Here is a 16,851-nt window from a genome sequence, read left to right as displayed (position 1 = left end):
TTACCACACATAGAATATAAAGAAGGTCTGTGCCAAATTTTAAATCCTGCCCATCTTTATGCATTTTTTTTAGTTTTGTGAATATTTTGTTTGAAAATACATACAACTTTGCTGAAGGGGTTCGGGTTTGCAGCCCACTTTTATTTTTACTAACATGGAGATTGTTCATTGATTTTTTAAACTAACCTTTCAACTTTCAAGTAATACTGACACAACTGTGGATTTACAGATATACCAGTGAATGTAAGAATTTATTTAGCAGCTTTGTATTTTTACTTAATTTACTTGTTTCTGACTGACTATAGGGTGTATATCTGTAAACCCATGTATGAAGAATTTAATATTAATCTCAGTTGGTGCATTGGATACAATAATATAATTTGGCACAAATTCCCTTTAAGTTAATAATGAAATGTGTTAACTACACAAATTTGGCATATGCTGCTCTAATGTGTTGTCATATATTGTTCAACATTTTATTTTTAAAGCTTATTTTATGTCAGTTTAATCATCTAAAACTGATGATTGTAAGTACAAACTCAAATGTTGGGAAACATGCTATGCCGTGTTTTTGAGAAAGAAAAATGTATTGAATTTGGAGAGTGTCCAAGGTCAGTGTTTCATTTCATTCATAATACTTATGTCATTATTTTTTACCTTTCCTGTATCATCAAAGATGAAAGGAAAGGTATATTAAGGGGAAAATGTTGTTGTCATCATTAATAATTGTTAACGTGTGCACAATAACTTTAGTAATTCTATTCCTTCCAAACTTTATCAAACTTGGTCACCTAATTTATCAGTATAAAATCTTCCCTTAGTTGAACGATTGATGTACTGAGTGAAAATATGCAAAAATTGAGAAAATCTGATGAAATGTTTTGACTGTTTCTATTTGACTGATCACTGGTGATACACATTCAAAGATCACTGATCCCAATGGAATATGCATTGTTGTATGTGCTCAGTGAAGTAAATCATTTGTCTTGTAATAATATCATTAGTATTGTGTCTCCAAAATCCCATGGGAATACTGGACTGGGTTTCAAAACCAACTCATGGAGAGAGTTGTTGCACAGTCTGATATACATTTGCAAACCTACCAATAAATAAAATTTTAACAGAAAACAAGATGTCAGATAATCTTTATAAGCACTCCTATAAATTGGGTGCCAAACTTTTGATCAAGCTTTGAAGCCAATAGAAAATCTCTTTAGTCCAAAGTTATCAAAACAAAAATAATGCAAAAATACATAAAAAGCAAAACATACTCAAAAAATATGGATTTTGTATTGCGAAGTATATGAATTTTGAAAATTCACAGGAATTTGTTTCAGCTATTGGAACAGAATTACAGAGCTTTTATAATACTAGTTTAAAAACACACTGTGTTTGAAGATGTAGATTCTCAGGAGGCAACAGTACTTTTGACTTCTCTCTCCACTGGACACCAACTAACTATTTGCATTCTTCATTGGCAATGCAACATCTGTTCATTGTCATATGCTATGTCAACTCTGATTATCCGTATGCTTAACATGCATTCCAATCACTATAACTATTACAGTTGATTTGCATACAAAGCAGAGCTTGCAACATACTAGTTAATTCTAGAGGGCATTTTTTTACTTTTCAAATAATACAGTAGTATACAATACATGTTTCTGAGATGAGGAATTCATTTTTCTACTAAAATAACTGAATAACTTTGAATAAAGCTGGAAATTATGTCCCTTAAAATAATTAAACAAATTAGGCACCAATGTTTTTGTAAGATATCTACATCTATCAAGGACGTTTGGTAGACTGCTTTCCCACTGCTGTTTTAATTCCAAAACTTGGTGTATTCAAAATTAATTATGACAATGCATGTTCATATTGAAACAAACTATGATAAAGGGAATAATATTATACAACAAAGGGCAAGGTCACTAGAGTTCAACTATGTTTTTTTATTGTCAGCTTTTCAAAACCCTATGGTAAACTTAAAGGTTGTAAGCTCAAATTAATGGTAGAAGATGCTCTCATTTTTCAGCAATATTGTTAACTCATTTGTTTTGTTTTTTACAGAGTCTTGCCTTGTTATATTATGAAGGTTGAAGGAGAACCTTACTACACTATTGAAAAATTCCTACCAGGAAAATTCAAAAAATACCTGAATAATAATGGTGTAGCTGCCAAAGATGGTGGTGTTATCACAGACAAAATGTGCTCATTTGCACATTGGTGCTACCAGAAGTATAGTGGGCGAATTTTATTACTGGATTTGCAAGGTTTATACTTTTACATAAATTTTATTTGAATGGGCGTGTTGACTGAAAAAATAGCTACCGTATGTGCTCTATTATTAGGGAATGTGCTTAATATGTAAATTACAGATTAGGTTTCCATAGTCAAAATAAGGTATATTTTAAATGATTCAGTATACAACAAATGTGATTTTTAGTTTTTATGTGCTTCTATCGGAGATCTGATTTTAATGGAGCAAATCATCCTGTTGTGATGAAGTTTAAAATGATAAACAAATGTAATTGATGTTTTGTAATTTGCCTGCTTATCTTTGAACTATAATTAAATTAATGCATGTACCGGTAGTTTAGTTGACATATTAGATGAAAACTGTGTTGTCTAGCTCTCTCTCAGTTAAAACTCGCTCTTAACTGTTCAAATTTGTGTTTAAATTTGAATAGCGCTTCTCTTTTAAAGAATGTTGTACATACAAATGTGTATTCCCTAGGAAATTTGAGTTTTTTGATAATTGTCTTGTTTTGTATACTGATAGGTGTTGATTATACTTTGACCGACGTTGCAATTGCAACATGGGAACTATTTGACGAAGGCACACATGATATGTAAGTATAATCTATGCAGCATTGATGTAGTTAATAAAAATGGTTCTTGAGATAACATTTAAATAATATGATTTGTTAGCATACTCTGGGAAATGCCCAATTAAATAGTAATGGTAATAATAACTCTTCAAAATCTTTATTTGTGGATTTTCTGTGCATTACAGGAAGGCAATGCTATTAGGGAAATTTTGTCGGAGTAATTTCTGAATCATTTATCTGTGAAACATTGTAATTGAAACATGCAATATTTGTTAATCGCTTTATTCATTACGTTTTATACAAGTTCAATAATACTGTATTCTGACTTGTACATTGTTGCAAAATACGGATTCTGAAGTGAGACGACGACATGAATGCGAACGTGGTAGAAACCACCGCAGTGTGTTCTTTTGTTTCAATTTTTATATTCATCCAATTAGAAGTTTTCCCACTAATTTTCTTACACGGTCAAGAGTTTATCGATGTATATCAAAGGCATACTGCCAATTCTGTATCATTCTTACAATTTGTGTTATATCGTTGATATGAGGTTGCAAGTCTCCGGATTGCCAGCGGGTTTTCCGTTAGTGAATAAATTCTGAGTTTTCATTAAGTCGTTCTTCTGTGGTGATTGGTGCTGATTGTGTAGCAGATAATTTTGCATACTATATTTCGTTACATTTCCATAACCACAACGTATCGTCCCCCACAAATTTATATACAGAAATACAACAAATAAGGTGACTAGAAAGACGACCAAATTAGTCTCAGAATAACTAGTTTAACAAACCCCTCTTTTCGACATAATTTGGTTATAGAATTTGATTCTCATGATAGAACATCGCTATTTTCAGTGAAGCCATTTTTTGCTTTGTTGATTTGCTATTAGATGGAAAGGGTATGGTGTAACACTGATCTGCGTTTGTATCTCCTGGCTTCCAACTTTCTGTTACTGATATATTTACCGGTATGCTTTTTACTAGCAAACGTAGCTTTTCAAGTGTCATGTTGTTTGTACTTTGTGTTTGTTTTAGTTTTAGATATTGTATAAACAAGACATAAATGTAACAGTCCTCATCATTTAATTATAAAATACTCTTGTTAAAATAATACATAGAACATCTGCTAACAGGAGAATTAATACATGTATGTACAGTACAGTTCTCGCGGAAGCTTTGGCTTTTGTGGCATCATTGTCGCATACGCATGGCTTCATTGTCGCCTCAGCATCGCATCATTGTGGCATCAGCTTCGCGTCATTGAAAATTGAAGCTATGTTCGCCTCGCTATTTTGTGGCATCATCGTGGCCTCAGCTTCGCAGTCTCATGGCATCAACATGGCATCAGCTTCAACTTATTGTGACATGAGTATGACCTCATTATTTGCACGCAGAAGGGCAGTAGACAAAAACATGTACAGAAGTTCGATATGTAATCGATTTGAAATTCAAGGCGAATAAAATATTATGATCAAGAGTAAAATGACATTTTAAAAAGATATCTTGTTTAATTATTTTAGTGTTGCGAGTATTGGGCACTAAAAACTTTGCGAAGTACATTACAATCGGCAAGGTGACGAGTTCCATATTGACTAGAAGGAAAATCGTGATAAATTCAAATCACACGATGCAATCGTCGTTCTGATACAACACAATTTGCTGTATACGAAGTGAAACTGTTCTTGTTATAAAATTTACCTTTTTTCGCTCATTTTATTTGCTGCTACAAGAACAGATTCAGATTCCTCACTTCGGTGGTATTTTTCTGTGTTTCGTTTAGTTTTAGCCGAGTCCAACCCCATGCCCGGACTACTAAAACATGCAATACACGCGTATGCCGCCTGGAGCGTCGGCGTCGTCGCCAGTCATCTTGATACAAAGTTCCAAAACAAGTGCGTACATTTCCAACATATGATTGGATGGTTGTAGTGGCGTCGGTCTGGTAAAATTTGACAACCAATTCTCAAAATTAAGTCACGATCAGTGATCTGAGCTCGATCTATATGTACTTTAAAAGTATTCTCACAAACATATTTTCGAATGAAAACGAGCCACATGCCCTGTAAAAAATCGAACAGCGCTTGACATGCAGAAATATTTTATTGGGCTTCAGAAAAAAAACGTGTCCATCTAGTGTGGCCGTAAATATTTGGTGACCAGCCGATGAACAATTTGAAAATCATGATTCACACGGAAGTCCTTCGATACTGAAAATTATCGACCCCAGTCTGGTTTACCTTATTTCCCAACTTGCAAAACTGATTTGTATCTCAGCCCTGTTTTTTTTCTTTCTTTTTTTTGAACTGAGGTAAAATCACATCCGTTTGTCAAAATATACCGATGTTTTTCAGTGAATAATTGCGAAGCCTGTCACAGCACAAACAAAACTTTGTGAATCGACGATGGAGATTGGATGGTACGACGACCCTTCAATTTGCGTTAAATATCTTTTGTTACAACATCATTGATTGGCTGAAAGTCACCTGATCGGAGCACGACCTGGGTCACAGAACCATATTTGTCCGTATTATCAACAGGACTTTGCGAAAAAACCACACCCACATTTTCAACCATTTTAGCGCGGAAGTTGCCAACAAATGTCGAAAACTCGTGAATTTTATGAATTCGAATAAAATAAAGCTTGCGATTCGTAAGACTGGTTAATAATATATCCCCCGATGCTCTTCGATTTTTTTTTATTTCAAGGTGAGAAATTGATACTAGTAGTTGAAGTTCCATCGATTTCAAGGCGACTATTTAACCGCGACAACTCTACGCTCTGTTGTAGTTTCGCGAGGTAAAACAAAAATACAATAAATAGTACTTGTTTAATTATTTGGTTGTACAGCCCGCAAATTACGGGACATGATCCCCATGAATTGCGATAAATAAATGCTGATTGTGTTGAATGACGGACGTCGGTTCCGTTTGGAGAAACAAATTACGGTCGGTAGACATTTCAAACAAATGAAATTATTAACGAAAGACGAGATTTTTCTAGGTATTTACGATCATACGGTCATACCAAATATATACAAAATTGACAAATACACAAAGAGGTGTAATAGTAGGTCATTTTTATTTTAGCCTTAGAACTATTTTCTTTCACTCAGTCCACGTCCATGCGTGGGAATTCTATTTAGCTTCATGGTCCTTCGGCTTGTCTTCTGCTTGGGGGGAAACAACAATAATTGTACAAATCGTAAACTCAACACAATCAGGAAAAGAAACCCAGACAACCATGTTGTACTTCTGTTGAATACATTTTGTAGCAGTGCGTCACGTCGGAATATTGTCTAAAATAAAATATTCAATCCCAGCCAAATCTAGGTCAAAGGGTCAAATTGCGTGCATATAATTATAGATAGTTAAAACAAAAAGTATTTGAACTTTTGACGGTTGTTCAACATCTATCTATGAAAACCAGAAAATTTTTAGTAGTCCGAATTTTTGCACGGTCGAAAATAAAACGGAAATTGACCGGTCAAAAGCGGAAGCGGTCAAGAGGTTTGGGGGAAATGAGTACAGTACTTCTTTGTTTGATGAAGCGATACTGATGCCACATTGTCGCCATAATGAGGCCACAATGAAGCGAAGCGATAATCGCCTAACTTTTTAATGTCGCGACATTGAAGCGATGCTGAAGCCATAACAATGCCATAATGATGCGATGCTGAAGCGAAGGTGAAGCTGAAGTGAAGCCAAAGCTTCCGCGAGAACTGTACTGTACTCTATGTGGGTACAACTCATCATAAAGTGATTTCCCTTAATCTAGTATTGTTCTGATGACTGATGTTCCAAATCTCAGAGTGTACAAGTGCAACCAAACTATGTCTCATACATGTATACATGCTGAAGAAACTGCATTCATAAATCTGAGTAAACCTGGATGTACCTTTAATAACAACTTGACTTCTTTGTTACCGGTAATTCAGGTCTTTGTATATTACCAGAACCTGGGTTTGTTTCAGTATCACCAATATAATTCCCATCAAAATGTAGCCCTGATGTTTCAATGTGCCTGGTCAGGATTTATAAACAATAACTGCATAGTGTTTTCACTGATCTTCAACTTTGTGACCCTGTATTTCAGTGATGACTCTTTATAATGGAATGCAATTTTTATAGTTTAAAGATATAATAAACAACATTTCTGACCACTTTTTTCAACAAAAACCAGAATGTGGTCCATTTCTATGACGTCACTGATCACCCTAGCATTACTCTAACTCATTAATTTATTCTGAGCATGCACAATTGTTCTCTCAGTGTTGGTGGGAGAGGTAATTTTGGATGAAAATCATGAAAAAGACTCACTTTTCAGATCTGGAAGACAAAAATTATGTGCATATTCAACAGTGACTTGTTCACAGACAGAAACGACGGAAACCGGAAATAAGAAACTATATTCCCCTTTTAAGGCTGCACCTGAAACTGGGACTAATAACCACAAAGAAAGAAAAACTGGTTCTGTTACAAACTTTATAACAAAAATACATTATGTTATATAGAAAATGTTTGAAAGAATATTGCTCATAATTAGAAGCAAGTGCTTGATGCCTGTTAAAATAAGGTTTAATAGATGGAATTATGATAATGCTTGCAACTTTTCCTTTGTCTGACCTTAAATCTCATTTTTTTTTTGATAGTCTGTTTGGCATGGACAATATCTCACGGCAGGCGATCGTAACATTTTCGAAAGATCATTCCTGTTCTGAATATTGCGCATTTTTAAACCTACCTGGTAAGTGAATAATTTAAAAATGCATAGTCATGTTTTTGAAATTTCAAATCAAAAAATTGTGCTTTAGCTTGATTTTGGCATGTTTTTATTTTGGCATGTTTATCATTGTTGGTTTAACATTTGGCAAATACTGAAACAGCTTAAATAGGGATTCCCAGGTTATACCAATTTATTAGTCCCAAAAAGGAGGTTGACCTCTATGCACATGAACCTGCACCTGTATTTGAGACATGGACTGATCAGCGATTTTTTTGCTTGAAATTCAAGCATTTCTGCAATTCTGGAATTCCTCAAACTTGGTACTTTAATACATTGTACATTATGGGAGCTCGATGCATGATTTGTTTTTCATATCAGATTTACTAAGGGTGACTTGTGGCATTTTTGTGGTAAAATTCATGAAAATCAAGCATTTCTGTCATTTTGGATTCAGATCTTTTTGCTATACATGGACAGCTATTGTCCATATTGGTACATACAATGAACATAATAATATATATATACAAATAACAGGACCATAATATTTGTTCATATCAGTTTCAAAATGGTCAAACGCAAATGCTGTTCTGGAGCCATGTCGTTACCATTATGGCCGACTCATTTCAGTTTTGTTTACTATTGAACTAAAAGGGGCTCTATCATGTCATGCAATTCACCAAAAACTATATATTGTATGCTAAAAATCCTTGAAAATGTAAGTAATTATGGTATGGTAGTGCATTTCACCACAGAAACCATATCCTATGTTTAGATCTACATTTTCCTATCATAATACTGTGGCAATTTAACATGTTATACTGGTGTCATCAGACCCATATATCTTGCACAAGATCACTTTATTTCATTTCGTAAGTACACTTTGATATTGATACTGATATATTGCTGTGAAAAATTTCACAGAGCATTATTTTTATTGTTTTTTCAAATATTTTTACAAGGGATGGAAGAATTAAATGAAAGTATGGTAGAAGACCATGGATCAGAGGTAATCAATGTAATCAAATCAAATGTGTTTGTTTAAAACAAATGTGATCTTATCAACAATATCTAAATAGTCCTTTCATTAGCTCCGCTGTCGACTAATCATATGAGTAATTGTCCGACGTTGTCCATGTCAATGTTTTTCTTTTTCGACCTCTCTTAGGTTTGTTCATTTCATGTTGATATCTTCAATTCTCTAATTTTGGTCAATATTTTTGTCAATTTTGGTAAAAAGTGATATTTTCGAGTTCTTGTTAAAAACCGCAAGTTCAATTGCTTTGATATTACATATATAGATACTACATGTAGACCTTTCTCAGAGTTGTTCATTTCGTGATGATATCTTCAATTCTCTAATTGTGGTGAATATTTTTGTCATTTTTGGTAGAAAGTGATATTTTTGACTTCTTGTTAGAAACTGTAAGTCCGATTGCTTTGATACTATACATATTGTTCATTTTCTAATGATATCTTCTGTTCTTTAATTGAAATGTGCATTGATAACAGCGGAGCTATCTCAGCCGACAGGCTGCTTGTTTTAAAATTTAATTGTTTCATAAAAATGTTCTATTTATTTTTTAGGTACAATTTAATTGACAGGTAAGTTAGACACTTGAGATGACTGACTGATCATGTACCATGCACTTGAATGGCAATAACTGACCAATCGGATTGCTCCCTCTTTTTGAAAAAGGAAACCAAAGTTTGTTGTAGTTATAGCATCATACACTTTCCATCTGTATCATCAAACGCAGAATCACTAGAGCACATACTGGAAATAGAACATGTAACTGAACACAAACTGACGCTTTGCACTATTTTTTGGCATTTAGGCATTGTAGTGAAGAAATTCTGTGCTCTTCAGTGTTTATTGAGGTGATAACAATCCTTATTAGTGCTCTCATTAAAGCAGTTTTTGTCCCTTTTTTATTCTTGTGGTTTGAAATTAAACCATTATTAGCATTTGTTCTGACAGCATTTATGCAATATACAGTTAAGAAATAGGATTTTATTGTAATTCTGACTTGACAATGTTTTCATAATATTGTAATGAGTGAATGAAATGATAAATGGTCAAAACTTCAGAATATTCTTCTATATTTATTTTCAGAGTACTATTAAAGAGGAAGAGTTGATCATAAAGAAAACATATTATCAAGTTTAGGTTTGAGTTAGATTTGAAATATACATTTGTACATTTCTGGCTTAGCTGCACAATCAGAGTCACTTGTGTTGTGGTCGATAAAGTCAGTTGAAATCTATTGTCACAGAACTCTCCATTTCAATTTTTTTCAAGTAAATCATAGTTATTAAATGATAGCAAGTCCATTAACATCCTGTTGAAATGGGTGAACCCTTTGCGTCACAGTGAGGAAAAGTGTGTGAATGGTGGCGTTTGATTGGATAATTATGACATAACAAATTCAAAATAGAAGATGTGTGGGCAGGCATTTCACAGACATTTTATGACACCTCAATAGCAGAGTTTTTTCACATCTGAATGATGATTTTGCATGTTGGTTTTGTTATTTTCCTTTGCACTGACTTTTTTTTTAATTAGTGGCGAAGTTCTTCTATAAAGTTCAGTTCTTGCATTTGTCTTAGCATATGAAGATGTGTGCAGTTTCTGGTTATCAGTAAAACAGTATAGTCAGTGAGTATTCCCTCACTAGTATTGTATTGTTCACTGAGTTTTTGAGCTATTTTGTATTTTTATGGAACTTGTATTTACAGTACCCAAATAAATTCTTTGAAAAAGTTTTTAATTGTTATGTGTACAAATATTAACAGCCAACTTTGGGTGATGCTTTTGTGTGTATCAGAATACTTGTTATAAAAAGGGAGTTCAGTAACATCCATTATTTAATTGTAGGACTAATGATCTGAGCAAAAAGACACTCCTCATGCAAACATCACACCTTTCTGTATAAAATTGGCAGTTTGACCCCCTCTCACCAAAAATGACAATTTATAAATGGCCGTTCTCCAATCTTGTGATTAAGCTGACAAATTATGTACACTGTTGAATAAAGGTCAGCACACTTGGAACACTGATGAGCCAACAAGTTTGACAGTTTGTATGTGCACAAAATAATTGCTGCACTAGTATATCCAGTGTTAAAAAGTGTATGCCCATCTTGAAGAGCATATGCACTTATTTTAACCATATCTTGAAAACATGCTAATTTCACAAAAAATAAACTTGGGGGATATTTTATTATGAAATTTCACCATAATACTTGGGTATAATACTTGACAGAATTTTACTTTTCTAAATAGCTATGTTTTAGCTGAAAACAATGCTGGTCTATTAATCAGGCTAGGTAAAAATGTGTCTTGCATTATTAATGTTAATATCATCAATTAATTCATCATCAGCTGCTTTCCTAAAAGCTGGGGAAATGTAATCTGGTAGTGGAGCAGCAACATTCTTTTCTTTAGCAAAGGATTCTAAGTCTTCTGTGGAAACCTGCCAGCCCATTTCTCTTGCACCTGAAAAAAAGTGTCAGATTATGTCTATTGATACAAAAAATGAATATGGTGGTAAATGAGAGCAGGAGTATCACGTTTCACTGGAAGTTCAAACTTGTGTACATCATGTATGACATACAAATTTTCAGTTTATTAATTTGAAATTGTGAAACCTTATTGTGAAGAAGTCACTTAAAATATAAACACCCTCCCCACTTTCATGAATGCAGTTCAAAGTTCCTCCAAATTCACATACCACTTAATTCAGGGAACTGATACAAGTCTTCTGGGACACCATTTGGTCTTAACTGTTCCTTTTGTTTTCGAATCCTATGAGAATTCCACTCATCAGCAAAGCAATTCAATTCATCTTCCAGTAACGGCATATATACATACAACAAGCAGCTTCTGAATTATAAAGATTGAAATGATATTTTTGCACTGAATCAATCTATACACAACAGTTTTTATTAATTTTCTACTTTAAAATGACTACCTCTTGAATTAGGTCATGAATCGGCGTATGTATTATAAGAATGTGATCGGTATAGGTATGTATTATGTACTAGAATGGAAGTACAAATTACAAGTCCCTGCTTTCAGACTTCCTCCGAATTGAATTATTTATTATCAGTAATTTAAAAAGTAAAATTATAATAGTTACCTATCCAATTCACAATCAGGATCATACAGTCCTTCATTCTTCAATGTAAAATAAAACAAATTCTGTCCATTAAATTTGTAATGTCAGCTGCATTTTATGCAAAGTTTGAATTAACCATCAGCATGAAGCTTTTTTGCAAATACAAAACAGTAAATTCTGCATCAATAACACTACATTAATATGACTGGTAATGCAGGCATGAACAGAGTTTGCTGAAAACCTGTAATGTGATAAAATACACATACAAATTAACATAGCAAAACCATTACAACCTTGTCTATTTACTAAAACTGATGCATTTACCTACAATACTTGTTTGCAAGTATAAGAATAAAAGTCCTGAAACAATTTAACAAATTATTTAAAACAATTGTGCATAGAAAATACTAGGTAAAATTCTGGTCAAATTGACCAAAAATTAACATGAACTATGCAGTCTTTGCAATTGTTTAAACAAATTAATGTCCATTCCATGATGTCACACCATCGGATCATTGGGAAGCACACACTACATACTACACATTGCTGGGTCCGCCAAAAATAAAACGTTTCAAAAAAAGCGACAAACGCAAATATATATCGTTAAGTAGTATCATTAAGTGATGAAGTATAGCATTATACATTATATATACAGCACCTTGAACTGATCTCTCCAATACTCTGCACTGTACTTCCTCAGTTGTGTCCACCAACTTTCAATGCACTACAAATATAGGAATGATAACAGTCAATATGACAAAAACAATATAACAATTGGCACCTAACTTTATATCAACATACCCCAGGACATGCACCTGAGGTAATTTTAAAATGAATTTCAGTTATGTCCAATTCCAACTGTTCAATTACTAGCCTTCCAAACAACCAGTTATCTGAATAGGTTTGCTACCCATGTATTAGCTTGGAAAAAATTAGATGCATAGAAAAATGTGAATAGAAAATGTATAGCAATTCACACATGATCAACAATTATACTTACTTGATTAGACATGGAGGTTCCATATTTATGAGACCCATCAAAACAGTATGGATCAGTGTGATTTCTTCTTAAAAACGTTTGTGCTTGCACTAAGTCAGTCACCTCAGTTCCATAATCAGACCTTGTTCGGCTTGGACATACTGAAACAAATTGGAATATTTTTTGGGTGAAATTGGCCACATTGAATCAAATCACAAAATAAATGTGGATTACAGTATATACAATATAATGATCTTTGTACCTTTGTTTTGCAAAACTGTGTCATAGAAGTATTTGCATATTACTTTTGGGTTATTATTTGTGATATACACTCTCAACCATAGGATCTTGCGAGAAAACCCATCTATGCACCCATGAATAGAAAATGGATATTCCTTTTTTCTATACCCCATCAACTTATCATATCCGTCAAGGTGCCAAAACCAATTAGGTCCCTAAAAATGAAACCATATTGAATTATAATCTGAAAGCAGAACATCAACATTTCCCAGACAATCACATCAGTTGTATGTGTATATTACACCACAATGCATATTCATGCGACTAATGTTCTGTACTGAGCTGGTCTCAATATTTTTGTCAGAATAACAAAATAAAACAGGACACAAATATTTATTTACTTTTATCAATTGTGTGTGGTTTTGTTTTTTTTAATAAATATTACTGGTATTTTTTTTTTGTAAAAATGTTCTCTGTATATATTAAAACAATACAATTATGTAGCAATTCTTTCACTCAATACCATTGAATAGTATTTTCTTCTGTGTCCAATACTTCTCCCTAATCTTCCTCTCCGTCTTATTTGCATTTGCTCATAAAAATTAACAACCATTACTGCTTCTACTTGGTCTCTGTCATAGTAAAGCAATTGATTTTTATTTAAGATTGTTCATATTGAATGATTTGTATGTAATGCAGATACATGAATGATATTTATGAATATGCATATCTTCATCAAATGTTGATGAAACATTTAATTATCCAAATATTAATTAAAAAAACATAAAAATAAAGAAAAACAGTAGCACAACATTTGTAGTACATGTATTATTAAATTTAATTGGAAATAAATATTTCAGAGATCTTAATAGATTTTCAACCCAAACAAGTCATTAATGTTTACATAAATAGACAAACTAACTGTCAACACTAGCAAACACAATGTCAAGCGTAATATTCAAGTTCACATTATTTAGTTTCAGCGGACCTCATTAATGCTTAACATATAGCCCAACACTAGCACTCAAATATGAGATGTACCTTGTTGCAAGAATTTTATATTTCTGTCTAAGTCGCCTGTGCATGGCTTTAATTCCAACAAGCTTTCCTGGACCTTTCATTTCTTCCTAATAAAATAGTACAAGACCCAATATTAACAATACATCCCACATTCATCAAACATTTTATCATTTCTTTTAACAGTTATATTAATTTTATTGCCTTGTGTTGTTTGAATACAAATCCCATTTAAGTTAAAGAAAAAAAAGAACAATAATGACCAAATATTCATTTGTTTACACATAAATTTTAAATTCAGACAACTGTACCTTTATTACTGCAAGTACTTCATCGGGTGAAATATTTTCATATCTTGTTATTCCCCAAGAAAGCATTCGCCTTTTTAACGTAGACAAACTAAATGGAGATGTATAAACATACAAAAATCTGTTAAAATCAATGTCTAAAATACACAGGTATATTGTGAAAGAGTATCTGGGAACATACTATACATGTCTGTCACTTTGAGGAAAAATAAATTAGTAATCATACAATTATCGTTACAAGCTATTCATTATTTTCTTTATCAAAAAGAAAAGGGAAAATATTCTTTAACCAGAATCCTAACACTCCACCCCAAGGTTATTGTATATGCCCCTTTAAATAAAATACATTTGTCCTGAATAGAAGCATACTAGTATACAATAAAATGTTGTGGGTGAGGGGGCTTTGTAATTTATATTCCTAAAATTGGAATGGCCCTTATATGCATACCTCCAAGCAATTTGTCGTTCTTTCTTTAGATATTCAAGAATCATATTGTTAGTCTTTCCTCTTGTCACCAAATTAAAAATAAAATCGGGGATATCATCCATAGCTGAAATAAAAATTACTACAATTATTAAACTATTATTACCTGCTCTATAGATGAATTTCAAACATTCTGGAGAGTAAACTGTAGATGTGTACACTTACCAAATAGATCATTATAGAACTGAAGAACCATGGCTAAGTGAAAGTCATTTACTGTCAAGTCAGCTAGCTAGCTACACACATGGAGCTCCATGCTAACCATAACCCCTAATCCTGCATACTAAAGCAACAAACACTGTTCTGTACACATACATTGGTTGGAGAATATGTTCACAGATATTAGACATTAAAAAATAGTTTATGATAGGAAAAATAGCAAAATAGAAAATGAAGCAGAGCATCATGGGTATTCTCTAGTTAAAATAAAGAGTGCCTACGCCACTTTAATATTGGCCATTAAATTAAACTTCTACAAGTTATAACACACATAATATGAAGCAGTAATAGTAAAAATGATTATAAGGAATTACTTAATGGGTAAATTATATAAAGTGAAATTAAAAAAGCATTTAGTAAACTTGAAAACATAAAAAAAAATGGAATATTTAAAGTTGGTAACTATTATCTCACAAATGCTTTGCACAAATTATTCAACATTGTTTTCAACTCAAATAAACTTTGAGAATCTTGGAAGACAAGTCTAATTGTTCCAATACACAAATCTGGCCCTAAATCAAGCAGTAAAAAAATAGAGTCTGTCCGAGTACAACGTTAGAAATCTTCATTGAAGTATGGGAGCAAAAACTGACAGTTGAGCTGTAGGATCCATACAAGTGGATACACAGGACATCGTCAAAAGGGATAAATCAAGTAGTAAAAAAAAATCCTAAATCAAGCCCATCCAATTACAGAGGCATTGCAAATTCTTGTTGTTTACAATCATTATAAACAGCAGATTGATTACTTATCTAGAAGATCATCACATTTTATCAACAAATCAAAAAAAACTAAATATATGCATGCTTCGTGGACTTAAGAAAGGCGTTTGGCATAATGGTCTATGTTTAAATCTACAAAATAACATAACTGGTAACATGTATAAAATTATTAAAATATGTATAGCAACATCAAATACAATGTGAAAACTAATACAGGTTTAACATTTCTGAAAACTGCATTTGAAATGAGACAACAATGCCTCATGAATAATTAAATATTCATTCTTTTTCTTTTTGACAACTGTGCAATGTACTAATTTCAATTGCTATGTACTTATTTGAGATTTTATTATTACCATTTGATTTTTTTTACTTATAATTTTGTGTATTAGCCTTTAATAATATTTGTGGTTTGTTTATCATTAATTTTAATAAGTTTATTATTTTTTTCCTTAGTTCTGTAATTTCAGTTTTCTAATTTTAGTGACATTACTTACTGCTGTACTTTCTGAAGACAGTGTTGTTTCAATGAACGTATAAAAAAAATATACTGTTGTATATATACAATAAAACTAAGCATTTATGTATTAGCATGTGGGAATACTTTACTTGAGAGCCTAGGGAAGTCAAGTCCTGAGTTGAGCACTAATATACAACCTGGTCTCTGCACCAAAAAGAGAGAAGAGACTAAGCAATGCATCTAGTTTGAACAGGAAACAACAACTAATATTATTATACTTTATTTTAGACTCAAAGGTCCATAGAGAAATTACAATAGAAATAACATTATTTATAAAGAAGGCGTCTATAATTATGCCAAAAACTTGACCTAACTGATTTAATCATGAAAACTAAGTAAGCAAATACTGTTATATAAGTAGAAATTGAAGGTTAGCAGGATGTTAGGTAACACTATAAAGTCGTAAAAACTACATATGGCTAGGCATCTGTTTTCACTATTAAAATTTTGTTTATATTTGAACTTAACGGACCGGCAGAGAGACAAACAATTTCACATATAGCTTTGTTTTTTAAGTAAATCGCTGTTTTATGTGATATTGTTGCCTGCTACCATGGAAGGTAGCCTTCCATGCTGCTACACTCTGTGAACATATCAACTTTAATTTCCCTGATAATTTCCTGCCGACATGCATGCATGTATCATCACTATCATGATCGATCTGCAAAAACACACAGTTACCACTGAGAGTA

The 16,851-nt window shown here is 32.7% G+C and overlaps 2 protein-coding genes across 3 annotated transcripts; one reads left to right on the top strand and one right to left on the bottom strand.

Moving 5' to 3' along the window:
- Positions 1–544: 544 nt before the first annotated feature.
- Positions 545–10,316, top strand: LOC146733728 (alpha-protein kinase vwkA-like). Of its 2 annotated transcripts, XM_085491534.1 has the most exons (7): positions 545–611; positions 2,071–2,273; positions 2,783–2,852; positions 7,480–7,574; positions 8,513–8,559; positions 9,138–9,155; positions 9,667–10,316. In XM_085491534.1, exons 1-6 carry the CDS (start codon positions 556–558, stop codon positions 9,150–9,152), a joined length of 486 nt encoding a protein of 161 aa, XP_085347660.1. In that variant the 5' UTR covers positions 545–555; the 3' UTR covers positions 9,153–9,155; positions 9,667–10,316. The 2 variants fall into 2 exon arrangements, with proteins under 2 accessions (XP_085347660.1, XP_085347659.1); XM_085491533.1 differs by lacking the exons at positions 9,138–9,155; positions 9,667–10,316 and having other exon boundaries at positions 8,513–8,642.
- A 559-nt stretch (positions 10,317–10,875) lies between these two features.
- LOC146733727 (uncharacterized) lies at positions 10,876–14,099 on the bottom strand. The gene is made up of 8 exons (XM_085490922.1): positions 13,931–14,099; positions 13,413–13,521; positions 12,912–13,104; positions 12,671–12,810; positions 12,329–12,394; positions 11,692–11,729; positions 11,284–11,435; positions 10,876–11,048 (listed from the first exon to the last, which is right to left on the bottom strand). Exons 1-8 carry the CDS (start codon positions 14,008–14,010, stop codon positions 10,876–10,878), a joined length of 951 nt encoding a protein of 316 aa, XP_085347048.1. The 5' UTR covers positions 14,011–14,099.
- Positions 14,100–16,851: the final 2,752 nt, after the last annotated feature.

Source organism: Saccoglossus kowalevskii, chromosome 16 (genome assembly GCF_978046115.1).
Source record: "Saccoglossus kowalevskii chromosome 16, keSacKowa6.1, whole genome shotgun sequence".
Taxonomy (NCBI): Eukaryota; Metazoa; Hemichordata; class Enteropneusta; family Harrimaniidae; genus Saccoglossus; species Saccoglossus kowalevskii.
The sequence above is the reverse complement of the archived record's forward strand: the minus strand, read 5'-3'. Positions and strand labels throughout refer to the sequence as shown.